We start from the raw sequence: 26,647 nt of genomic DNA on the forward strand, positions 1-26,647 counted from the left end.
GATAGCTTTGGGATGTTTGAGGATGAAGATAATTAGAGGTTTTTTGATGAAGTGCAAGAGTAGAATTCTGCTGTATGGGTACTACTTGTAAGTACTCGTTTCGTAATCAATGCTCTCGAGTAAAGAAGTCAGTGCCGTTGGGGAAAATGTTTCAGTGGAAATACTACGTATGTGAAACAAGTGGGATGGGGATGTGGAAGCAGTTTGAGGTAAATTTAGATTTCTACACAATTCTTGTATAAAACAACATTGCTGTGTGACAATTCTGTGATTTTTGTCTCATCCCATGATGGCTCCCATGGCTGCTGTCAAGATCTTTTGAGTATTGTACAGTATAAGCTGTTATTTTCGCGAGGGTTTAACTTTCGCGAATTTCACGAATCAAAGTTGGATCGCGAATTCAACAACGCGCGGAAATGTCTCCATGCACCCTGTTAATAGTACATTAAAGTAAGCATCGGCGTCAATTCGCGAAAACAACATCTCGCGAAAATGTCTATGGCCTCGTCTTTCGCGAAAATATCTGTACACAAAAATAACAGCGTATACAGTATGACATGCTTAGATGTTTTGTCTCGTCCCCGCCTTTTTTTTTTTTTTATTAGTGAATGCATGGATCTAATTGCAGAAACTATATTTCCGTGGTTTATTGAGTGTTACACTTTCACTATTATTTTTAACATTTAGTGATAATATTTGAGGAGGTACAATAAGTTCTTGTTTATTCTACTGTAGCCCTAATTTGGTCAGATTACACACTTTTTTTTTTTTTTTTCAATTTTGGTTGCAAAACTACCAGCAGCTTGTAGATCACTAAATATATAAAACTGATCCTGAATTGGTGCCACATTGAATGAAACAAAGTTTATCTGTCTCAAAGTTGCAACAATCTGTATTTTTTCTTCTGAATTTGTACCAATTCAATAAATTACACTAGTTACTATCAAATCCTCCCCCAATAAAGGATATTTAGTAAACTTTGGAGTTGCCAAGCTATCGAGGACAGAATGATGATTTTTGCAACAGAATTCTCTTGCGGCTGAAGGGGTTAAGCCAACTTTGCTGTAATCATCTCATGAAGTGGTGCTCTCAATGTACTGCCACTGGGGAATGTAATTTTCAGACACTAGAGAAAAATTGCTAGTTTCAGCCACTGTCATGTGTGTCACAATTCAATAAGTTCTGTGACTTTTTAGCTGACTCTTGGCTTATCATCATCGTCTACATGCATACAAGAAGCAAAAGAAATTACATATTAGAAAACCATAACAATAACAATAACCATAACTATAGCAATCAGTTCTGCAATCTGCTGTAGGGCATCTCACATATGACGGTGTTAACAACAACCCTGCTAGCTGCTAATTGACTTGTGACTACACATTTCATTGGTTTCTGCCAGGAATAATCAAAGCATCGTGAGGAAGTTATGTGATTGAAACTGGAAAATTACAAGTATTCTGCATTGAGGATTAACCATTCATTTTGCATAACCTTGAATTGAGTAAAAAAGAATGATTACTTTGTGATGTGTGATTTTTATGCTAATGTTTTAACTTTTGTTGCAATATGTCAATGCTAAATCACAGTGCTCTGTTTGTGCCTTTTCTTTCAGTAGCTTGGTTCCAGTAGGTTGCCGCGACAGTGAAAACTGTTAGGGCTTGACATCTATAAACTATCTAAAAAACGTCACATTGTTCAAGAAAAATCAGCATTCCACAAATGCAGTAAATTGGGACACATCAGATAGGACGCCTACTGTATCAGCTGTTATTTTCTCGAGGGTCTAATTTTTGTGAATTTTGTTAACTACTGCTGGACTTGAATTTAACAACGTGCAAAAATGTTGCCATATGCTGGGCTGATGATGCACTTACCGTAAGCCTCAGTATCAAATCGTGAAAACAGAATCTCGTGAAAATGTCTGTGACCTCCCCATTCACGAGAATATCTGTACGCGAAAAGAACCGCTTAGAAATCAAATACAGTCAGTGGAAAGTTTTAGAGGAAAGTCAGATGTTAGAGTATTGAGGAGGAGCTGTGCCCATCTGCATGTTGGCTATGCTGGTTAGAGGCCTCCTATGACATGTATACACTGTACAGTAGGTAGCTCAAAATATCTATTTTTGTCACATATGACCCACATTCACTTTTTTTCTTTCTCCTTATTTCGGCTTGAATCATCGAACCTTCAGCTAAATGTCAAAAGAGATACATCATATTTCAGTTTTTGCTCTGACCTATATTTTTGAGACTGGCATTTGTAAATGAGTAGTCTTGAAATAGAAGCGGTTGAATTTGTATGTGCAGATTCATGAAAACTCATGTTTCAGTATTTTCACCTGTCTAAAAAAAAACTCATGTTTCAGTATTTTCACCTGTCTAAAAAAAAAAAAAAAAAAAAAATACAATCATCAAAGTCAGTAAACTGAGACATATTGAAAGATTTTCAGATGAGTGACATATCACCATTTTCTTGAAAATTGTCGGAGTTTTGTTTGTGTGTATGTTCCCATGTCATATAGGTAGTGCAAATACTTACATTCTCTGGTAGTCTTTGCTAGTGTGCAAAACTTTGGAAATGTAAAATCATGATTTCTATTTCTTTTATTTCAGTGGTAGTCAATGCTCTGTTTATATCTGAGTTAAATAACCTTTAATGTTGTCTGGTCCCTGTCTCTTTACTTTCTTTATAGCCGATGATGTATTCATGTTTCTAGATATTTCTCTCCATCAACATCACATAAAAAAACAAACCTAAGTTATCTCATATGTAATTGGCATGTTTACAACTCTGCTCCTTGCAATACCAAGTAAATACCTGCAGGTTTACAATGTGAACCCTTTTATGAGCTTTATAAGTATATCAAAGGAGATAGCAGTAACGCTATGCTAAGGGTTATGTTATTGGCCTTGTATCACATGAACAAGTCATATGGCATAAAGAGGTTGGGTTAAAATCCAAAGTTATGCATACATGCCTCAAAACAGTCTCCCATGAACTCGGGCTTATCGCGTTTGTGTAACGACATTGAACCACACTTAATCTAAAAATAGAGCAGACCTTTAACACTCAAATACACCAAGCCAGAAGTAACTGCGCAACACACAATGAATAACTTCAGACATGCAAAACACCCGGGTTCACAAAAAATATGACAGTTCAAAGTCTGATTTCTTGTTTATCGAATTGATCTAGCTTTAATATTTTGCTGTAGATGTGATGATCCATCATAGTTGGTCTCTCTTTGAAAACATTGGATTTCTTTTCCCTGTCTGTTACGGGTGAATCCACCATTCATGATTTCCATATGAATTTGTGTTTGGTTTCAAGTGCATTTATTTGCAAAATGCTGGAGTTGCAATTTGGTGTCAACATCAGAATGCATTTTGTCTTTGTTTTTGTGTTTGTTTTTGGTAGGAGGTGCAAGATTTTTGTTCAGACTAGTTTAAGACTCAAGAGTGAAAGTGCCATTAATCCAACTCACATAGATCTGCAAGGCTGACAGTTGGGCATGCAGATTGATTTGATAACTACTTTATATCCAAATATTACAATGTACCAATATTAAAAGTGTGCCAAAAAAATGATCGGTAGCGTATTATTCTTGTTGCAGGCATAACTGTGCGAAAACTTGTTTTTTAATTTGTACAAGTACATTGTAAATGCTACTGAAGCTCTGCACGGAGCAAGTGGCTAGAATGCCCTCACATTTGTGTTCTAATATCTCACTGTTCATGAAAACTCATGAAAATTAACCATATAATGAGTATGATGTTGAAATACAACTTGATAATATTTATGGTGACAAAGAGGAGTTTTTCTGTTGTTTTTTTTTTAAATCAGTATTTTATTTTTATTTTTTAGATATCAGTATTTTTTTTTTTTTTTTTTGGGGGGGGGGGTGGCAAAATGTGTTTGCAATTATTTCCTAATATACAAACTGTATAGGTATGTGCGATTCTTTCTACAGCTGGTCATGTTTTGATCACAGCTGTAGCTCAATTATTCAGTGCACTACATTCGCAACGCTGTGCAGTGAACATGTTTGGAAATATTCATGGTGAAGCCTAGAGGGATGGATGTAATGATGTGATAATTGGTTCTACCTTGATCAGGTGCTATGACCTTGTGTCCATGGTACACTCCTTTACACAAGCAGGTTGTTCAACATCCATAGTATATAGATACAGTATATTGTGTTACAAAAGACCAGGGAAGTGGAAAGAGACATAGACTGAATATGATGCTTTATTGCAATCGGGTTTTGATTGTTTAAAGGCAGGTAAATAGATTGAACTGATCTCATGTCTTGAATCAAGTGCTTTTTACAACCTTTTATTAGCTTGGGATATCAACCAAACTTAAAGGAAAACATACCCTCTCAGGTTCATTTCATCTTTCTGATATAGCAATTGAAAGAAACTTTATGAAGATTAGTTAAAGATGTAAATGCATTGGTAAATGTTCTAAACACGTACATTGTAGTATGTAAGTTATGTTCAGATAGTGATCCTTAATCTTGAGGATAATTAAACCTTGAGGATAAGTTCTGTGGGACTCAGAATGTAAAGTGTCGCATGTTTGATTTTTCTACAAAATCAGTCATTCATTGATGATTTTGAAACCATTTTGTTTTACGTTGGAATTGTTGACATTTCAGTCTTTTCTACAGATTGTGAGTTCTACAGATCCAGAATTCAAACAAAGCCCTTTTCATCAATTATGTGGGGTTTCCAAGAAGAACACTTGATGCGCTTCATCATAGGTAGTGTACTGTTAAACCACAAACATATGTGTCATGAAACTCGCAAATTTAAATTGAGGGCTTTTTTACAGCATTAAACTTTTGTGAATTGGTGACCATAAAAGAATTAAGAGTATACTACATGTAAATGAACTAGTGATACAGAGACTTGCTGAGAATAAACACACACTGCTGGTCGGTATATAAAATGCACAACAAACAGAATGTGCAATAAAACATCCATTGTTAATGTTCTTGTAAAGTGCACAGCATTATACCAGCATTCAGTGCATTGTGCAGACAGAAATTTATGCATGCATTTCACTTTCAGGAATCTGGGCTGCCCATGAAATTTATGAAAGTTTTATGCTTGCTAAAATTTCTGGTTTTACACTATGTGAAGCCAGGCATTTATCCTGCAAGCCTGTTTTTGGTTGTTTTCCAGAAGCCTACTACTTTATTTAGTTACACTACCGCTAAAGACAAGTGTTCGATGTATCCATTGCAGACTGCAATCATGTCACGCCATGGCAATTTGTATTTTTTTACACATCTCAGAATGTACGATTGTTACATTGTCTCGGTATTTGTCTTGAGATTTGACGGAGTGGTTATACAATATAGTACCTAAAATGTAGGCTTTGTCAACTGTATCGAGAATCATATTATCACCCACTGAAAAAGGGATTGGAATTACTAGGTTCTAATAGACATGCACACTGTCAGAACTAAACATTGTGGGTTCAGGGTCACGTTAATATTCCAAAGGAAGCAGTCTTGCATGATAGTCATTCAGAGCACTGTATGTTTTGGTGTTGGTTTCCTTTTCTCCTTTTGACAAGTGTTGAGTGATCCACTTCGTTGAAATATGGCTCCTTTACATCTGAAGCTTTGCGTGCCTCGTTTATCATTGCCAGTTCAGAGGAATAGGATAGATCTGAGTTTATAGTCCTGTGTGGAACACCAGAATGCACCGTATCCTGGTCTATCTTAGGATTTTTTGATGCACGTGGAAACAGACAGAGAGCATGTAGAGGATACAGGAATCATAAACGTAGGGTGTGACTTGGATGGCATCATGAAAAGGATCCATAGAAATATTTTTAGGTTCAAGTTCAATTGTGCAGTTCATTAGGCCTGTGAATGTATTGGAATGGAGGGATATGCTAGCTTGCTGCAGCAACAAACAAGTCACATACAAATAACTTACAAACAGTGCGAGAAATCCAGTTAATTTCGAGCAAAATACAATGTACAATGCTGCTACAGTGCATATGGTTCCTGCAAAGAGGTCCACAAGAGTTACGAGGGACATTTTTAATTTTCATGTTGCTTGAAGGTTTTTTATTTTCGTGGCCACCTAGTTGCCTGCTCCAGTGACCGTCTCGTAAAAGCACTGAGCATGCGTCTAGCAGTGAGCGTCAGATTTTTGAACACGCTAACCAAAGTGCTGTTCACCATCTGCTCGCAGAGCTTTTGTTTTGATGCACAGATGACATGGCAGACATGAGTGAAATCGCAAAGACTTTCAGTACAGTCAACAGCTTGTGACAGCTGAATGTCTACACTGCTCTCACCTGATGTGTTGACTGCTTGATTTAGGGTGACGCAATCGAAAAAGTCCCTGTTGACTGACAAGTATCACACTGCTATCTGGAAAAAAAAAAAAAAAAGTTTATCACCCAGCACATTCTGATAGTATACTTATACATTATGTATGTTAAAGACTTTGGGAGCTCTGAAGCACAGCTGCTGCCTGTAAGGTGCCATTCAACACCAAAAGATGTTTTGTTTGAATTAATATAGATGTCTGTAACATTGATGCACTCTTTTCCATTTACATAGTTCTAATAGATCTCAAACATATTTCTCTGTTTATCATTTTGATACATTTTGCTATTATTTGTATATTTGCACAGTAATCAGAAAGTGATTATTCTTTGGAAATGTGAGCTCACTGTAAAACCAGAAATGTTTGTGTGCATTTTGATTCAGCAAATTTTGCAAGAGCCAGGATTTGCGAAATTTACATGTAAATGGACACAAAAGTTCTTGTCTACACTATATGAATTGAATGCCAGTGGCAGTTTGTGAAAATTTCATGCCAGGATAAAGGTCCATTGGCTCCATTTCGCGAAAATTTCTTGCTGCAGAAAATATCTTGCTTTACACTGCCATCAGTACTTTGAATGACTGCAGTATGGATGGTTACAAATATGACCCATGCAACTGTGGGCAATCATAATTTTCTCAATGGAATTAAGTATCTGCACCTCTGATAAGGCAATATGATCGCTCTCGTCTTGCCTTTTCACTAAAAATTAAAACCAGTAAAACATTGATGGCAACCCCCCCAAAAAACAAAACAAAAATAAAAACAATATCAGCAACAAAACAACGGAATTCTTTCATGAACCTTCACAGATGTGAAGTGAACAATTTCAACAGGTCTGCATGACTCAGACTAAGTGACCTTATTGCGGAATAACCTGAGCCTGGCCAGGGCAAACAAGTCTGTAGTAGTAGCATCGGTACATGTAATGTGGGATGAGGGGAACTTCAGTGTCAGGTGAGCAAAACAAGCTAGCGAAGGGCAGACTTAGATCAGAAAAGGATGCTATTGGCTCTGTATATTGACTTACTGGGGACTCGGTCTCTGCAAATGTAGTTTCCCACCCCATCCACTTCTCCCTCTTATCTGTTCAAACCCAATATTTGGTCACACCCTGTGCCAAAATGGGGTATATGGTTATTATTATTACTGTATATTATTTTCGCATACAGATATTTTCTCGAATGAGGAAGTCATAGACATTTTTCGCGAGATGTTGTTTTTTTGAGAATTGACGCCGATGCTTATCACCCAAGCGCATTGAGACATTTTCATGTGTTGTTAAATTCGCGATCCAACTGTGATTTGCAAAATTCACGAAAATTAAACCCTCCCAAAAATAACAGCTTATTATTATGTCTGGGAAAATTTCTACCCATTGAACTAAAATGTCCATAATAATTACAGGAACTGTTTGCTCAGCCTGTGCATCACTTTAAGCGGAGTACCCGTACCCAATAAAGTGTACCCCATTATGTGAAGACTGTTGCATCAAAGTGTGGCAGTTTTGCAGCAAATGAGGTCAATATTGTTTCTTGTATGATCTAGAGATAAGTAATGTATGGTGCCCCAGGATATCGTGTGTGTGTGTGTGTGTGTGTGAGACTCAGCTGTCGGTATACAGTTCAGAAGATGGGGATGGGGGGGGGGGGGAGGGGGTATGATATCGGCAATCTTTATACTGGAATTAGTAGACTAATTGAATGCCATAAATTCCCTTCCATGCTTGGCAAATTTTCTCGGAGATCTCTGGGGAACTGTGGATGACGCTCTGCATTGCCGGTAAAAAACTGCGTAAAATCTCGGGTGACTTCTCAGAAATCTTACCCTTGAACTGTCCCTGGTAAACTCCTGAGTGTTCCCACAACTCCCGGATGACACTGCAGTATGTAGGGCATTGCGGGTGAACTTGGGGTGAAGAACAAAGGTCGGCATATTTGCAGATCATTTTTATAACGTGGTTGTCATAACATGTACATTGTACTGAATTAAGAGGAGCGGACGAGATAAATTCAATCAGGAGCTCATTTGTAAGTATATGAAAGGAATATTTTCCCTTGTTCCATGTTTTGATTCTGAGGTGAATCTCCAGAGTTAAGTGACAAGCGTGAAAGGGGTATTGGAGTTTACAGTTTTGGGCAATCCGCATTTCAGGTCATGAACAACGTATTCTTCTCAATCAATCATGCTAAGAATGTGTTTTCTGTTGCAACCTTTGTGGAAATCACAAGTTTGTTACAAGTAAGTAATAATGAGATAGAAATAGACACTGTTAATTTTTCAGTAGAGTAATTGTAACAGTAGGTACATTATGATATATGGTCCAATTTTCTGCAGAGCCAGTATTTTTTTTTTGGGGGGGGGGGGGGGAGGGGGAGGCTAGATGTAGATGTGTACCTATACTTTTTTTTTTTTTTTTAGCCAGCATGTGCCATGGGAGAGAAAGCTTCCTTTTCTAGATTTGCTTTTGTGATAAAGTTTGGGATACTATTTAAATGTAACACCTCTGAATGCTGACGTCTAAAGAGAGTAGTTAGTAATTATTTACGCACAGAGCAAGGATAGAGTAAATTATGTGGTATACATTATGATGTACTTGTGATGCTGTGATATCCTCTCGTTATCTTATGTGGTTGCTAAAAAGCACATTTTTGTTTAAACGAAACATTAAATTCCATAACCCCTTCTAATTTTAGGTCAGATTTTCAGGAGACTGTGTTTTTATTCTGTTAGTTTGATTTTTTTATTTTTATTTATGAAGAAGCCAACTTGAACACAGTATTAGCATACTTTGAGAGACGGACGGCCAGTTGTATCTTGTAGATAAGAGAATCAATACTGATTCTCAGATTCTCATGATTAGTTGGTGGAAGACCTCATTGCAACAGTGATAGGCACGTTTACTGTTCATAGAATTTCTCATTATATTCCAGACTAGGGCCATATAGGGCCCTGTTTTATGAAGAGTTGAAGGGACTGTACAGTACTGGTTGAGGTAGGGATTCATGTTTTGAACATTCCTAAGTGAGATAATGAAAAGCCTCTTATGAAATATGAAAGAGCATGTAATTTTAAGAAGGATTCAACGTTTATTTGATGAAAATTGGTTTTCAAATGGCTGAGATATCAAAAAAGTGCTAATAATAAAAGGCGACATACCCCAACTTTATTAGTATCTCTTTGTTTCACCTTGTTTTTGGAAATTTCAGCCATTTCAAAACCGATTTTCATCGAATAAACTTTTGATACCCCTTAGAACTGCATGCTCTTTGACATCTCATAGAGTGGTGTCTGAATATCTCACAAAATGTTAAAGCTAAATCTTCACCTCGACCAGAACTGTACACACCCTTTAAAGTATGGTGAACAAGAAAAAAAGGACGATATTCATAAACAAGTTGATTTATACATTCCTGGAAAGCTTAAGTCTCTAGGAATATGAATAATTAACTTTCAGAAGGTAAAAACGTTTCCAGAACGATAGAGAGATGGTGTTTTAAGACTCTTTTTAGACCACCAGAACCCAATCTGACGGCGAAAATTTTGTTGACCAAAATTATGACGTCATGAAATGTGCGCTGTGCTACCACTCCATCCACACAGTGGGCTCCGTCTATGGAGGGCCGTTGCGGACGTGGTTCGTTTGGGGCATACATATGGACAGGCAGTGTGCCCGTTTCCATGTATGTCCCAAACGAGTTGTGTTATCGGCGGCCATCCATATCCGTCGCCTCTCAATCGCTTCTTCTACCGCTCCGACTTTGCCACTGTCACTATCAGTGTCATTGTCACTGTCATCACTCAATTCACTCTCGATGTCAAACTCAAAGTCTTTCCGTACACTATAAGGGAAATTTGGACGTTTTAATGTCTCAGCCGAGAAAGCAGAGGCGACTAAAGACAGGCCAGATACTGCATCCGCCCACCAAGAAATATGTGCTTTATGAATGGTGGCCTCGATGTCCCGCTGCACTCGTAAAGGGTTTTGTTCATTTCGTGACGTCATATTTTAGGGCTCGAAAAAGACAGCTGTTCCGGAGCTAATATCGGTGAAGCAAATCAGTCAGTTTTAACTCGCGATTTCTCAGTGGCGCGAATATCTTTTAATAAGTCACATTAATTATCTGTTTTAGGAGACATTTCCCTCTGCTTTAGGAGACATTTCCCTCTGCTTTGACACCTTTTTTAATATGATTTTCTTGATTTTGATGTCTCGTTCACCATGGATACTTTAAAATTGATTATATAGTTGATTTCAACTGTAAGTCTATGGCAGTCTGTGTAGTAAGGAAATTAAAATCGATTTTATCTTTTGAAAAAAAAGGGGCCCTGAAATACAAATTGTATTCAAAAGAACTATTTCTTCAGCATTCTGTACTAATGTCAGTTATCATTATAATATAAAATGAGTGCTTTGATTCTTTGGCATCCGTCTGTTCTAGATACATGCATTTTGATTATAGTGAAATTTTTAATGTGTGGTATATAATTTACTTGATGGGGTTGTAATTCAATTTGCAATGTTTGTAAATTGAATTATGATATGATAAATTCTGGTCAAACCTTCTGTCCCCCTTCTGGAGGCACTGTGCACAGGAGTTCAATTGTTGAAGTTCAGTTACCATAGCAACACAAGGCAACAACCAGTGATCAGTGAGCATTTCATGAAATGTGCTCCTATAGCAACTGCAAGTATTGTTTATGTATATTTGCTGAAAGAGGTTCAAATTTGGACACATACATGCAGGATACATCTTTTAAACCACAATATATCATGAAAAAAAGAAATGCACCTTTTGATGCAAGGTTGGTGTAGCATGATAATTGCATACTTTGTTGGTGTTAGTATAATAAGGTTGGAGAGGTAAGACCACAGAGTACCAAAGTGATGATGTCACAGTCTTTTGTCATAGCTTGGGTTGGAACCAAGTGCGAGCATGGTTAGCAACAATAGTGTTCACAGACCTGGCCAAGAGAGCTTGTTTAAAACCAGTTACCATGGCGATGAATAGCTATGACATCACACGCTGGTACTCTATGCAGTCACAGATGTGCTGGGTATATGAGCAAATTGACAAAATACCATAAGTTCAAGTGTGTGAACCACACATATTTACCAACAAGAAAGAAAGGGGGAGGGGGAGGGCTGTTACGAATGAAACAGTATTACAATGTATCATAATTAGACCAAAACAAAATAAGCAAATGTGTTAGCTGTTAGAAGATTTTTTCACTTCATTTGTTTGCATGCTCCATAAACTAACTGGACGATTCATGTAAATGTGGTATCGAATATATAGTTTTATTCCATTATCAGGAACATCCTGTCCAGATTTTTTGTGTCACAGCAAACCTTTGAAGTAATGCTGCACATCTTGAAGATTGCTACCGTTCATAGTACATCATAGCTCTGGTGAAAATGTTGAATTCATTTTTTTTTAAAGTATTATTATTAATATTCCCTCAGCTCTTTCATATCATCTGAGAGCTTCATTCTTATTGTGCTGTAGGGACAGCCCCTTAGTAACGGAATTGATGTCATTTTTTGTTGTTGTCGTTTTGCCCAAGGAGATTCACAGTGCCCAGGCAAGGTGATGTTTGGAATGAAGGGAAGTCATACAATACCATGGCAAACCCTCAGTCACGTACTGATAATGTTGACCTTGCGAGGGGCATCAGGTAAATTGACTGAGCAGGGAACATCTGTGTAAGTCAAAGACGTGAAGTGCAGGCCTTGCTGTCCAAGGAAGGGCAATACTTTCTGATGTCTCCTGGGCGAGAGAAACCTTCAGAAATCTTTTGTTTCTTTTAATGGGAGGGAGGAGCAACATCTATTTCTCATAAGCCCCTAGGTAATCAGGAGTTGGCAATATGCAGAAATATAGCTTGCTTTTACAGTACATCCTTGTGGATATAAAGTTTACATCAGTTTATTTCTTTCATCATAAAATGCACATTCAACTACAAACATAAAGAACATATTTCATGTGAATGGGAATCAACAGAAAGAGCTTAAAGTCTTTTGAGATGTTAACCCTGGAAGTACAAAACTATCACATTGTATTAATGAAACAAAACTCGTACACAACCAGAACAATCACAGAAAGTACTGTAGATGACATTAATGACCATAACATTCACACAAAATCAGTATGATGGGTAAATAAGTGTGATATCTGTCTTTTTCGATCAAAACCTGAGCCATGCTTATGTAATGTTTGTAATTGGAGGCCAGAGACATGCTTTTAGATGGTATTAAAATGTAAATATTTTCCTCTCTTTCTTTTCCTTTTCAGATGTGATATGTATGATGAAGGCGAAGACAGTAAGGATAATACCAAACGGTGAGTAACTCGCCAATTCAGTTGATCAGCAGATAAGTGTCCAAGGTTGTCCTGGCAGTAAAAGGTCTCACCTTTCATAGACTTCACACTCTCACCTTGCATGAGTCACAATACTACCAGTAGTTAGGTTTACACAACGTTTGTTATCTTCGAAGTTTTGAACTTCGATGATTAGCATGTAGTTCTAAATTATGACCCACATCCATATGACACCTATCGTTAATAGAAATTCTAAAAACTTTCGAGGGGCTAGAGCGCCACTCCATTAAACCACAGAGGCGGAAGAAATAATTACACGCATGATACCTGCCAACTGTTCAGTTTTAATCTGAATATTCAGATTTTTCACTGAAAGAAAACGCATTAATTTTAGTGTGTTCTGATTTTTTTTTTTTTTTTGTGAAATATCTATTTATAGTAAAGTATATGAAATTTATGGAAGTTCAGATTTTTAAATAATTTGTCTTTGTTTTTTTTAAGTCTCAGGGTTGGCAGGTATGCTAATTAGCACTACTGATGAACATAACAATGGACGATACAGTAGTGTACAACATGTACTGGAGGCTGACCCAGAATCTTAGGGGAAATAGGATTAACGGAGAGGTCATGCTAATTTTCGGGTTCGTTGATAATCATGTCCACACAACACTAAACTACAAGTTGGGACCTGCAGCAGCTAATGGATAGAGCGTAAATCCTTAGAAATCTTATACCCTTTTCAGCAACCCATGCATTTTTGGCCTGCTCCTGGCTCATGCTAAAATAAATGTGTAGCCTGTGCCAAGCGGTAAAAAATGCATTCGATAAATATAGCAGAGCCACACTACTTTTACAATGACCCAGAAATTTTTGCCGGAGCCTGGTTCTGCTGTCATTTATAAACCCTTTGGTCGGAGCCTAGCGCTTGTCTGGTGCTGATAACAGCAGCGCCAAAATATCCCGCCATTCATAAACTCAAAATTTTACAACTTACCCTGTGGTTCTCACCAGAGAGTTACTGAAAGGGATATGAATTGTGGTTGTAATTATCAACTAAGCTTTCAGACTGCTAAATTTTTAAGTGCGTCTACATGGGGATTTGCTATGAGCTAATTATCAAAGTTTAAAACTTGGAGCTATTTTTTTTAAGATTAGGAATGTTGTGTGAATGTAACTTACAGTAATTTTTTGTTTCTTACTCTCTTTAGGCTAAAAATTTAATTGCAACTATTTAGGTCCTACTGTATCTGGGCAGTTTGTTTGTTTGTTTTTTTCTCTCTCTCTCTTTCTCTTCTCTCTCTTCCATGTCATGTTGTTGGTTTCAGAATTGAATTTCCCATTTTAGCAGTGAAATGATCAAGTCGTTAGTCATGGTGGATGTCCAATACCGGATTTGATTTCTGACATTGCTTCTGTGCCACCCACACTTTACTTTCAACAAAAATCTTTTATTGAAATGATATTCCCCAAACCACATAACCTTGTTTGCTGTTCTACTTTGTTTAGATCAAGTAGAGCAAGGCAGCTTATCAATGATACCACACTGAAACTCCCTCTTTAAAGGGCAAGTGTTTGTAGATGTATTAAAATGTGTTAATAGTTGAATGTGAAATGAAAGTTTGTACAATTTGTAAAATTAAAATCATGGTGTGAATTTAGAGAAACTTTTGATAGTGTAAAATATTCTGTGCGTACAGTGGTGCATATTTTCATACGTAGGATATCATATCAACAAGTGTCTTTCTACTTTTAGTTTCATGAATTCTTCTAGCAAATAAATAAATGAGTGGAGGTAAGGAAGATGGCTTTACCAGTAAAGGACAGCTGAATTGACAGTTCTTCATAAGCCTGACTATGGAAGTGAGTTCAAGGGATTTAATTTGGAGGCATCGGGATTTGCTAGAGATTGATTGGAAATCATCTCTGTGTGTGTGTGTGTGTGTGTGTTGCAACATCACCATCTACTTAACTCTCATTATGATGGAAGGATACAGTGCTGATCAATCTCTCAGTTTCTCTCTGAAGGTCATGGTTTGAAGGATGGTATTCATCATGTATTATTTACAGTGTAGATAGCAACAGTTAGGCTAGGAACCCCCCCCCCCCTGCCTTGCATGATAGAATATTATTTGCGTTCATGAGTAAGTAGATTGATTTCTAATGTTTGCCATGTTACCTCGGGAGACAGATTTTTCTTACACTTCTTGCAATTATTTTTTCTCTTTGTTTTGTCCAATTTTTAATTCTTTTTAACACACATGAAATTAAATGGTTTGATTTAGAATCATATGTGTTGGTGGGTATTATGATACCATAAATGATAAATGATAACATGTATAGGGACCTATTTACACACTGTCATCATGGAGCTCAAATTAGCAGTCGACAATAATGATCCTATGCCAAGTTTTGACCGTAATTATGTAATTATAATAGTATTACAATGATACTTCTCAACTAGAACTTTTTCAAAAGATGTTATTGCAATTTTGTGATGCACACGACATGCAGATCTTACTATTGACTCATCCTATCTTTTTTCTTTTCTTTTTAAATCTTGAACTACTGCAAAGTCTCTCCAAAAAGACACCATAATAAAGAAGAAATGAGACTGAAATCTTCATTTTCAGCATATCTAGCACTTTTCAAGCTGCATATTATATGCTGCCAAAATTGCTATTGTTTATTCGTGCATACCATATGCACCGCAGGAGTTGGTAAATTAATGTGAAAGATGAAACGAGGTTTAAGGGCATTACAAACTACTTTCTACCCTTCCACAAAATGGTATTCTGGCAAGCACCCCATGCTTGCCTGACACAACAGGTGTGTGGGGTAAGTTTATAGGTAAGAGAGATATATAAAAAAAAAAAAAAAAAAAAAAAAAAAAAAAAAAAAAAACCAGGTTTGGGAATCTCATTCTTTCCACTCATGTGACATAGGATGTGTTTATCAACTTGCTTCTGATGTGGAATTAAGGTTTCCAAACAACGGAAACACCAAGACAAGTATGATAGCAAACGCATTTGAGCCAGAAACACATTTCTGTAAAGATGATGAATGCTGTTTATAGCTTGAACCTGCCCACTCCAATCACTACCAGCTACACAGTTCCACTCCTCAGGTCAAACTGTGTCATGTACAATGTAGATGCACATGGACAAGGCCTCTTGACTCACGATAGAGACAATAAACGCAACAAATTGACATTTTTATTAGGGTGCCTTCTCTTCAGTAATGTAATTGAGGTACCCTATCCGTAACAGAAATTGTTAAGAGATCGTTCCCCAGTAGCATTTTACTGTTAAATCATCTAAGTGGCAGGATGACTTTGTGCAAGCCAGAGTTTTCAGGAAGGATGGCACTGGGACTGATATGTGGATAAATTTGCTTGTTAGTTTGTCTGTAACCCTGATGTAAATCAATGTTTTGATTGTAGGTTATTATTATTATATTATTTTAATTGCTGACCTACTGAGAGCTGGTTTGGAATATCTGTATACTACATTGTATGTTAGCTGTACATGTTGCTATGATGCAAATCCCACTCCTTTGCTATGTGCCACTGGAAAAGTCTTCAAAGTACTTAAATACCATATGCTGTTTATAGTTTAGCAGACGTCATTGCCAACAAAAGCGACAATAGACAAAAAACTTTTTTTTTTTTTTTGAATACTTGAAACCATACTGTCAGCATGCATCATCAAACCAGTATATTTGCTTCATACCAGAAAATCTTCAAAGTATAGATAACGCATGTTGTATGCTGTTTATAGTTCAGTAGACGTCATTGCTGACAGAAGCAACAAAAGAAAAGCAACCGCCAGCCTGGTTTCTCTTGTTTTCTCAAAAATTATTCTCTAGCTGAAACCATACAATTGGCACGCATCATCAAAGCTCTGATTTTTTTTTTTTTTTTTGCCTCGTACCGTACTGTCAGCATACGTGATCAAACCTCACAAATATGTTTTCTGCTCTGTCTGTTGGCTTTCTGTTTTCATTATTGGCGAGGGAAGGAATCAATAATTGAGTATAGCTGTGCAAATGGCATTATTTTTTTGTTGTAAGTTCAAGGAAGTTATAAAGGGTAGAGCGCTTCAATTATTAATAACTATTAGATAATGCAACTTGCAGTAGGGTTCTTTTATATGAATTTCAGTGATTTACAATGTATTGAAACTTCAAGTAAAACTTGTATACAGTGATACCACATTATTATATGCGGCAGCATATTTTTATGCTGTGACCTAGTGCATTCAAAATGATTCTACCCTTTTGGCACAAATCTTCAAAGTGCACTAAATGTCAGGTATATTGCAGTCCCTTTTACATGCTGGTTTGAGTGACCTTCATTGTAGCAGTCACAAACTGTTACTAAAAAGCAGCTCAAGTAATTCAATAAAGAACACTCAAGTGAAATTTTGTTTTAAGCGTGGTCAGCAAATAAGATTATGAGTGAATGATAGACTTGGGACCTAGAGCTCAATCAAATAAAAGACCCTTGTGTGACCCTTGTTGTTCATGATTTGATGTTCAAAGTCATTGAAACTCAACAATTTTTGAAACACTCATACAGTGTAGATGCTTTTTTGACTGAGTCAATATATAGTAAATGTACCAATAATCAAGTATTTGCAGTGAATGATATGATTTGACAAAGATTTGTATGGTGCACAATATTCTTAATGTGCTTGGTTTGTTGTGGGCTATACTCCACACTTACAATTTATTGAAATACTCTGCATTGAAAAAAAAAAATGAAGTGAGATGTCTCCGTGGATGTACCGTTAGTTTTGTGAATATCTGTGATCTTTTGAAGTCTTTAACAGTAAAACCAAAGCGTGTAGGTGATGGGGGAGGGGGGGGGGGGGGATCACCCGTGCCCATAGTAGATTGCCATTTGAGATGGATGTTGTTTGTAATGCTGCACAATCAATAAATCAGTTTCCAGTTCAGATGCTGACCATGACAATTGCCAGGCCATGAATGCACACAATTTCTCCCCGCTGTCTATTTTTAGCCAGAGATGGCTGTGTAAACTCGTGCCCTCTCAAGAAATTGTTGTCTATATAATACAAAATGCTGCAGATTGGCCAATTTATCAATTCATCTCTTTGATCATTCTTGAGTGGTTTTTTTCCCCTGCGAGAATTGACACAAATATATTTAAGTTGGGTGAAAATGTTAAAAAAAAAAAAAAAAAAAATCCAAAGACTTGCAGCCCAAAGAAAACTCATAATGCATTCTATTTTTGTAGTAACCTTCTTACCATGAGTATGATAGTACATTCTAGATAGGACTGAAGAGAAAATATTTCACCTCTTCAAGCTGTGGCCTTTTTTATTCACCCCTTCACCATATATTCCTTGAATGTACTATTCATTATGTCTCTTTGTCAGAGAGGAAGAAAAGATAGTTCATGAATGTGTGTGTGTGTGTGTGTGTGTGTGTTTGGTTTAATTTTGTGAAGTGTGATGCAAAGGTCAGATACAATGTAGCTGTATCAGCTTTGATTGTGTACAAAGGGCACTAGGGACTGAATGGTGTATTTTGATGTTATGGTATTCCTTTCACAGTGCCAATCCACTCCATATTTAAACTGAATTGTGAAGAGTAAATTCCCACCCCCCCCCCCCAAAAAAAAAAAAAAGAAACCCAAAATCGGTTGATTGCAGATTTTTTTTTTTTATAATTAAGGAGAAAAAATACTATGTTTGTGATAAGAAGTTTTATTTTTTTTTAAAGAGATTTTGGTCCCAACCTACAGCATGTATGTTGATTGGGTGATGATGTAGTCACCTACAATGTATGAACTCTCCCATTGTTTTTTTTTTACTCAAAGAAGTTATGTTTTCGGTGGATGATTCAGAAATTCTCTGTGTTGCATTTTACGCTACATGCAAATGAATGAGGTGATGTTTATTAATGCACCCATGTGCAACACGTGGAAGTCAAGTGGAGTCACACTTTTGGTATCAACTTACATGCATTCTGGTAATGCATAGTTACTGTGCTGCAGGCAAGGGCAGAGAGTACATTCTGTAATCGCATAAGTTTTCCCTTTTTATCATGACTAAAACATTGTCATTTCGAATTAGACATTTTCGAGGGTTACTTATATGTGTAACTTCATATTTCTTTTCCCAACATGTAACAATTGCTGAGAAAATCCACAAAACTGGTAGTTTAGGGATAGATACTGTGGTCCATGTTTTTTTTTTTTTTTTCTGTCTGTTTGTTTGTTTGTTTTTGTTTTTGAATGATCAAATAGAGTTAGTGTTGTGTACCAGCACAGCGTTGTTGACTCGTTGTTGCAGAAATGAAATAGCGCCTCCGCTTGTTGGATTTTTACAGTTATTATGCTGTGATAGGGAGAATTGCATCCACTCCCTTCTGGAAAAGTCATGATTGCACAGTTATTACTGGGGGAGGGAATACAACATGGCAATACTTTGAGCTGAAGGCATGTTCATTTCTCTTCTGTTTCATTTTTCTTTTCTTTTCTTTTCTTTTCTTTTTTGTCGTTGTTGATTTCTGTTGAAAAGAAGAGATATAAACCTTAGAGATTTGTGTGCTGGGTCATTATGGGAGATTTGTTAGACCATGATACATGTATTATCACTTCATTTAATTTGCTCTGTGGTTGTAACTTACATCACTGTTAAATCAGAGACCGAAGCCATAAAACAGTCTTCTTTTATATGTCCACATGTTGGGAAGACTTATGACCGTAAAAACTTTAATGTTTGACCTTTCCATTTAAACTGTGCACATTTGATAATTGTGAAATCATTGCCGATGTCATTTTCTTGCACAATTGGATTGGTTGTCCAGTCTGTGCAACTGCTGTAAAGTTTGTCTGGCCAATTGGCTGTATATTTCACATGTGACTGTGGTCGGGAGTAATCTTAAATTTGAGTGGAAGTTACATGGCAAAATTCAAAAAAGTTTTCTTCAGTGGCAATTCAAACTGCATATCGAGATAACAAACTTCATAGGAAATGTGGAAAGTCGGGTCTTCCGGTGTAGTTTGATGGCAGTTAAGTCTGGCAACTTTCATCTTATTGGTACATGTCCAATGCTACCATCTTTGAAAGAAGAAATCCACCCCAAAAACCCATTTTAAAAAAAACTCTTTAGAAAGAGAAAAATTTCCCCACAAAATGTAAAAAAAAAAAAAAAAAAAAAAAAAAATCTGATAACATGAATAGATTTCTTTGCTCTCATCTTTCCTAGATATGAAGTTAGCAAAATTCAGCATGATTGATTATTTCTCTACATTGAGAGATGCTTCTTGCAAGCCTAGTAGTTAGTACAAAAGTATCTTGAGCTTAGCTACCAAATATTGAATTGACTATTTGAATCAGTGCTTACATCATTTTGTATTTCAAGGCATTTTGGCATTGTTAGGTATTTTATATGCAGGTGTATCAACCCCACCTGTTTTCCAACTTGATAAAAAAAAAAAAAAACAAAAAAAAAACAACTGTAATTTGTTATACAATTTCAGTAGTGTGCAGGTTTAAAATCTTTCCGTACAATCTATTGTTATGCTGTTGCTTTTCAGCGCTGAAGAATTCTAAGAAAGAAGGAAAGAGTATGATTTTGTATCTTTAATTCTGCGGCATTATTGATTTGTCAGTCAATACACATCAATCAGTAGTGGTACAGCATTCAAGTTTCTACAGTCCAGTTACAGAGCCACCTCCCCTATTGTAATTTGTACAACAATAAAGACAACCACTTCAGAATCTGCAATACAGAAGGTACTTGTACCATAGGGTTCAGAGACAGAAGTTGTCTGTACATGTATGTTTGACTGTAAGATAGTATGATATGTGAGGATGTCCATTTAGTACTTTGTGAGCAGACAAATACACACTTGTAATCATCAGTGGTAGCTGTAGGGATAACAGACTGTCTAAATGGCATTGATTGTGGCGATTTTCTTTAATTTACTCTAATACGTAAGTGGCCAAAGTTTCAAGGACCGTTTGTCAAATCAAGCAAATAAATGCCAACACCAGGCATATCTTTTGCATGATGTTGCTCTCTTGATAAGCTTTAGTATTGGGTCTGCTTGTAGCTACTGTGGGCATTGATATTGATACTATTAAGATTAAAAACCAGATTGAAGCATGTCTGATTTTACCAATGTGAACATTTTTGAACTTCTTTGCGAACTGAAAAATGTGAATGGTCATATCTCAAAGATATCCTGTGGTCACGTTTTACTGTCAATGAACAGCCCCTTTCCTCTCTTGAGCGATCCCTTGTCAGGAAAAGAAAAGTGGGTAATTCGCCGGAAATTACTGTAAATGCACCCAGTATTGTATTTCTGTGAGATACTTTGTCAGGCAGCTTTGGCCCGTTTCTTGTATGCATAAAATGTGATCTGTATGTGCCTCTGCTAGCAGGGTGGCAGGAAGCAAACTGCTCTTCTTTTCTCCATCTGGCCGATCCATTCTCACTTCTCTGTTTATGTGATAATTTGCTCCGAGTTTCATCTTATCCGGCTCATCCAAAATGAATAATTGAGCTTCTTCATGAAATGTGGTGAATGGATGAAGCAATGTGTTAAAAAGAGGGCAGCACACATACCCCATCCCCCATTTATGAAACAGAGATAGAAAGTCAATATTCTCATCTGAGTTCAACCTTTGCCTGCAGTAGTTTTCATGTGTCACCCACCTGTGAATATCATCACAATGGATATGGAGGTATCGATGTCATTAGAAATTTTGCTCATAAATGTTTCTCTGCACGCTTTCTTAAGATAAAGTTTGCTTTTGATTGTAATGATTCACGACAAGTATGGAAGTATCTGGATTGTTTTCTTCTCAAGCTGGTGACACTGCATTATTTACAAAAATATGCCTCATCATGTGTAATATTCTCACTACAGCTATGTCTGAAATAAGACTCACATAAGACTAGGTTGGGTATGTAAATATACTGAAATTATTTACGTACATTGTATTTGAATTTCTGACATGCGAGAAAGATAAAAGACCAAACAACATACAACAAATTGTAGTACAGTGTACATGGATGACTTTTGAGAGGGCAGTTCACAAATGGGACAGAGGTGAAAATTTTGTTTGAGTCAAGGGATCAGAAGTCGAGGCAAAGGAAGAAGAACAAACAGTAAATTAGAAGAAATATTCTGTTGTTACACATGTAATATCAGTGAATTTGGCATGGATCTATAAAGTATGTGAAAATTTACTGACATTTTAGGAACAGGATACATTTAAGTTATTGTCACAGAACCAGCTATTTTTTTTTCTAATGTTACTGGTAGTTTGTTTACTGCAAAAATGTATTTGCCAGAAAGTCACTGAATTTAGTTCATGGCTGCAGGGTAACAACTAAGGCAATAGAACGACAAAATCTGGGACAAATATCCGTTATGGCGTCATCAATAGGAATGTCAGCCTCTGAGTCAACGTCTGACATTTTGCAGTGTGTATGCAGTGACAATAGAGAATAAAGATAGTAAATGAAGTTCCACGTGTGTAGGCACGTTGATCTTCTTCAACAGAGATGTGGATACACTATTGGCAGAACATAGTAACGTGTATTCCTATACTATGAAACAAGGAACGTTCGTGTGCATTTTAATTTCGTGAGAGCCAAGATTTGCAAAATTAAAATGCACGTGAAAGCTCTTGTCTACACTATACGCATTGAATGTTAGAGGCAACTCGCAAAGATTTCATGCCGCAAAAAAATGCCGTCAGCTCCAATTTGCGAAAATATCGTGTTTTACAGTACGGTATATTATGTTCAGTGCAAACTTATATTCCGGAGGTGTACAGCCAACATGCATATTATGTAGTGATACTGACATCGATTAGAATTTTGAAATATTCCACATGCGACCATGCCAGTTGACTTCACAGAACAATTGCAAAGAAACTCTGTTCACCCCCAGACAGATGAAGAAGAGGGGGGGGGGGGGGGGGGGGGGTGGAGTGGAGATTTTCAGATGTTCCAATGTGCGATAGTTCATCAATTAATTTTACTGGTGTACACATTGAGTTTACTAGTTCTCTCTGCTGGTTTTAAAAGTTGACAAGATGTTTGTATTTGATTGGCAGTATTTGTGGAAGAGATATTTGTTTACCAGACAAATGATAACCCTAGAATGGTTAAATAGTAGTTGTCATTGGGAAGTTGTTAATGTATTTACCTGATATTATATTAGTGGAAAAATGAGCAAAGAAAATGGGATTCTGAGAAAAGGGGGTTTCTTTAGCAGAAAAAAAAAGAGATAAAAATCCCTACACACTACCTGTATCAGTGCAGACAGTCTTCTGCATTTGAAACCTATGATAGTTTCTTGGATACTTCACACTTTAGTTGTTATGATGCAAAAGTGTATCATAATTTTCTCTACATCATTTAATGACATACATTCATAGTAAGCAATTATCTCCTGAGTCTAGGGTTTTATGTTTGTTTTGTTTCTCTAGCACCATATCTTTAACTTGAAATGTGGTGCAGCATCTGAAGTTAAATGTTTAAATGTAGTGATAGTTGATCTTGCTAGATTTTTACATTTTACCCATATCAGCAGGTTTCTGAGCAATTTTTATCCTCACTTCATTTTTTTCCATAATTTTCTTTTGACTGTATTTCCTTTTAGGAATAGCTGTTCTGTGATGACCTGAATCATCATTTCCTGTTGAGAGAGCAGAGTATAAAATGCTGCATTTCAGTTGTGCTCTTCCAATCTATTACTTAACTCTTTCACATTTGTGTGTTTATACCCCCGCCAAACAAAGTTTGAAGGGGGTATATAGGAATCAGCGGACGGTCGGGCGGTCGGGCGGTCGGTCCGTTGCAAATCTTGCGTCGCGAACTACTTCCTCAGTTTTCAACCGATTCCCATAAAACTTAGCACAGATGTGTGCCTTGGGTTGTAGATGTGCAAGACGTATTTTTTGACAGTACCCAAAAGTATGTTGCCATGGTAACGGCATATTATGGGCAAAAATGGGTACAAATCTTGCATCGCGAACTCCTCCCACAGTTTTTGATCAATCTGAATATGTTAATGTGCAAGACACATATTTCCGCAGTGGCAAAAAGTGCGTTGCCATGGTAACGGCATGTTATTGGTAAAATATAGGGCAAAATGCTTCATGGCAAAACTGCTTCATCAGTGTTCTTCCAATTCTCATGGAATTCATATTGAATGTTTGTCTTAGGATGTAGGTCAGCATGACACATTTCTTGACAGTGACAAAAAGTATGTTGCCATGGTAACAGCTCACATATTATGAGCCAAAATGATGGAAAATTTTGTGTTGCAAACTACTTCCTCAGTTTTTGCCCAATTTCCATGAAACTTGGTACAGATGTGTGCCTTTGGTTGTAGATGTGCAAGACGCATTTTTTGACAGTACCCGAAAGTACGTTGCCATGGTAACGGCATATTAATGGCAGAAGATCAAGGAAAGATCTTGCGGATTTAACTACTTCCTCAGTTTTTTGACCAAAGCTTATGAAATGTGGCACACACCTTGATCTTGGTGGGAAGATGTGGAAGACATATTTTTCAGACGTGTCGGAAGCTGCGTTGCCATGGTAACGGCATATAAATGGCATAAGATCAAGGAAAGATTTTGCGGATTGAACTACTTCCTCTGTATTCGACTGAAGCTCATGAAGTGTGGCACACACATTGGTCTTGGTGGGAAGATGTGCAAGACATATTTTTTAGACGTGTCGGAAGCTGTGTTGCCATGGTAACGGCATATTAATGGCAGAAGATCAAGGGAAGATCTTGTGGATTGAACTACTTCCTCAGTTTTTGACAAAAGCTTATGAAATGTGGCACACACAATAGTCTTGGTGGGAAGATGTGCAAGACATATTTTTCGGACGTGTCGGAAGCTGCATTGCCATGGTAACTGCATTTAAATGGCAGAAGATCAAGGAAAGATCATTCCTTGGGTAAGACTGTCGTCACGGGGCGGGGGTATTAATCACCTTCAGTGATATTTCTAGTTTGTTTTGTTTTTTTGCTCTCCTCCAATCTCAGGAAGTCTCGCAATGCTAGTGAGAAGAAGCGGCGTGACCAGTTCAACATCCTCATACAGGAGCTATGCTCAATGGTTTCGTCCAAGACGAGAAAGTTGGACAAGTCGGCCGTGCTGCGGGCCACGATACACTTCCTCAAGGCACACAACGGTAAGCCGACTGCCCCTACCCCATCCCAGCCCCACCCTTTCATCCATCCTCATTCTGAGCCAACCTCGTCTCAAGCTGATGTCATGTCTGTTTTATTGCAAAGAGTCGTTGAACATTAACTATGTTATCAGATACAAAACAAAAACAAAAACAAAAAACGCCCACATCCATTTGCAGGGAAGGGAAATTTCTAGACTCTTCACTGCATGTGTTTCCTTTCCTGTAATTCTGCTTTGGAATTTTGATGTCTGCACTTGTAGTTGTATGTTACCTCTTACCCTACTCATTCAAACTGTCTAGTGGGCGGGTTTGAATATTGGCTACTTGCTACGTCGTCGAGTGTGTATCTGTCCTTGAAGGGAATACTAGTATGTAATTTCTGCTTCCGCAAACACTGCTATACATCCTGTTTCCTTGAACGCATATGAAATCCAGCCTGTGCGTTTTGCAAGATTCAGTAACCAAACCAAAAACAATCATTCTTATGCCATGCCATAGAAATATATTGCATGCCATCAGCCGAGTACTCTGATTGTGCCTGTATTGTAGACTAGCTTTTTGTTCACATCTGTATTGTAGACTAGCTTTTTGTTCACATCTGTATTAGTTAATACAAAGTGATATTCATATTGACTATATAATCGATGTGTTAAGAATTCTTGCCTTCAATCTTCCAGCAGTGATGGGAAAAAAAAATGTCCAGGAATCCTGTAAAATTCCAATAAATTTTTTGTTGTATTCTTGGTAATCCAAATTTGTATGAATTTCAGTCACATCCCCCAGTCAGAGTACCAACAACAATGTTTGCATGTTGGACTCCTTTGATTATTTATCTATACATAAAGAAAAAGGAAAATGTCAAAAAAACAAAAAAACAAACTTGTTTTGATGAAAGTCTTCAGTCGATTTCCTAAGAAAACTTTTCCTACATGTACAGTAGTTGTAAAAGATAAAAAAAAAACAGTCTCGTATTACCCTTTGTTTTCCTTAAAAAAAAACTCTGTCAACTTTTCTTGTTCATGAATTTAATCACTGACCTATCCTCCCCTTTCCTTGCATAAATCCATATGATAAATATAGTAGCATATTGCATTACAGCTCGTGTTTGATTAACTGTCACGAACTCATTTCTCCAGTCGTATATCTTATGTGCAAATCTCTTCCCGTCCAGCAGACATGGTGATGAAATCGGAGAAAAACGCCATCAATGAGAACTGGAAGCCGTCCTTTCTGTCTGACGACGAGTTTAGCCAGCTGATGCTGGAGGCACTAGACGGATTCATGATCGTCTTCTCGCAGCAGGGCCACATTCTCTATACCTCGGACAGTGTCATTTCCCTCCTAAGGCATCTTCCTGTAAGTGCATAATCCTCCGCTGCCTCCCTGTGTGCCAGGCACATGCCCCGCCATGCTAATTTAAAGGGGTTTCACACTTTGAATTGAACTTATTTCTAATCACGTTTCTGAAGTGCACTTTTTAAATATATTTACAGTTTGCCTAGAGTTCGTTCACAGAGATGAGTCGCCTTGCTGACTTCTAACTGTAAATACTGTAACTTATCAGCTATGTCACAATCTCCACGGACTGTCAACCAAAAACATTTCTTTTAATGTGCTTAGTATTTAAGCGTACAGTGTATGTGCTATGGCTAAAATAAAAACCTGGTTAAGTCCTGCTCAGTCATCACATTGTAATCATAGAGATCAAACTGGTGTACATCCAGAAGAAGCATAGCTTCATTTGTGAAACATAACCTAGAAAA

The 26,647-nt window shown here is 37.2% G+C and overlaps 1 protein-coding gene across 2 annotated transcripts in view; it reads left to right on the top strand.

The window, feature by feature from the left end:
- LOC140234823 (uncharacterized) overlaps positions 1–26,647 on the top strand; it is a 111,446-nt gene that overhangs the window by 42,004 nt on the left and 42,795 nt on the right. For both annotated transcript variants that reach the window (XM_072314860.1, XM_072314861.1), the window contains exons 2-4: positions 12,657–12,704; positions 24,736–24,884; positions 26,059–26,240. In XM_072314860.1, the coding sequence (XP_072170961.1) occupies positions 12,657–12,704; positions 24,736–24,884; positions 26,059–26,240 (379 nt within the window). The remainder of the gene's footprint in view (positions 1–12,656; positions 12,705–24,735; positions 24,885–26,058; positions 26,241–26,647) is intronic.

The sequence above is a fragment of the Diadema setosum genome, chromosome 11 (assembly GCF_964275005.1).
Source record: "Diadema setosum chromosome 11, eeDiaSeto1, whole genome shotgun sequence".
Taxonomy (NCBI): domain Eukaryota; kingdom Metazoa; phylum Echinodermata; class Echinoidea; order Diadematoida; family Diadematidae; genus Diadema; species Diadema setosum.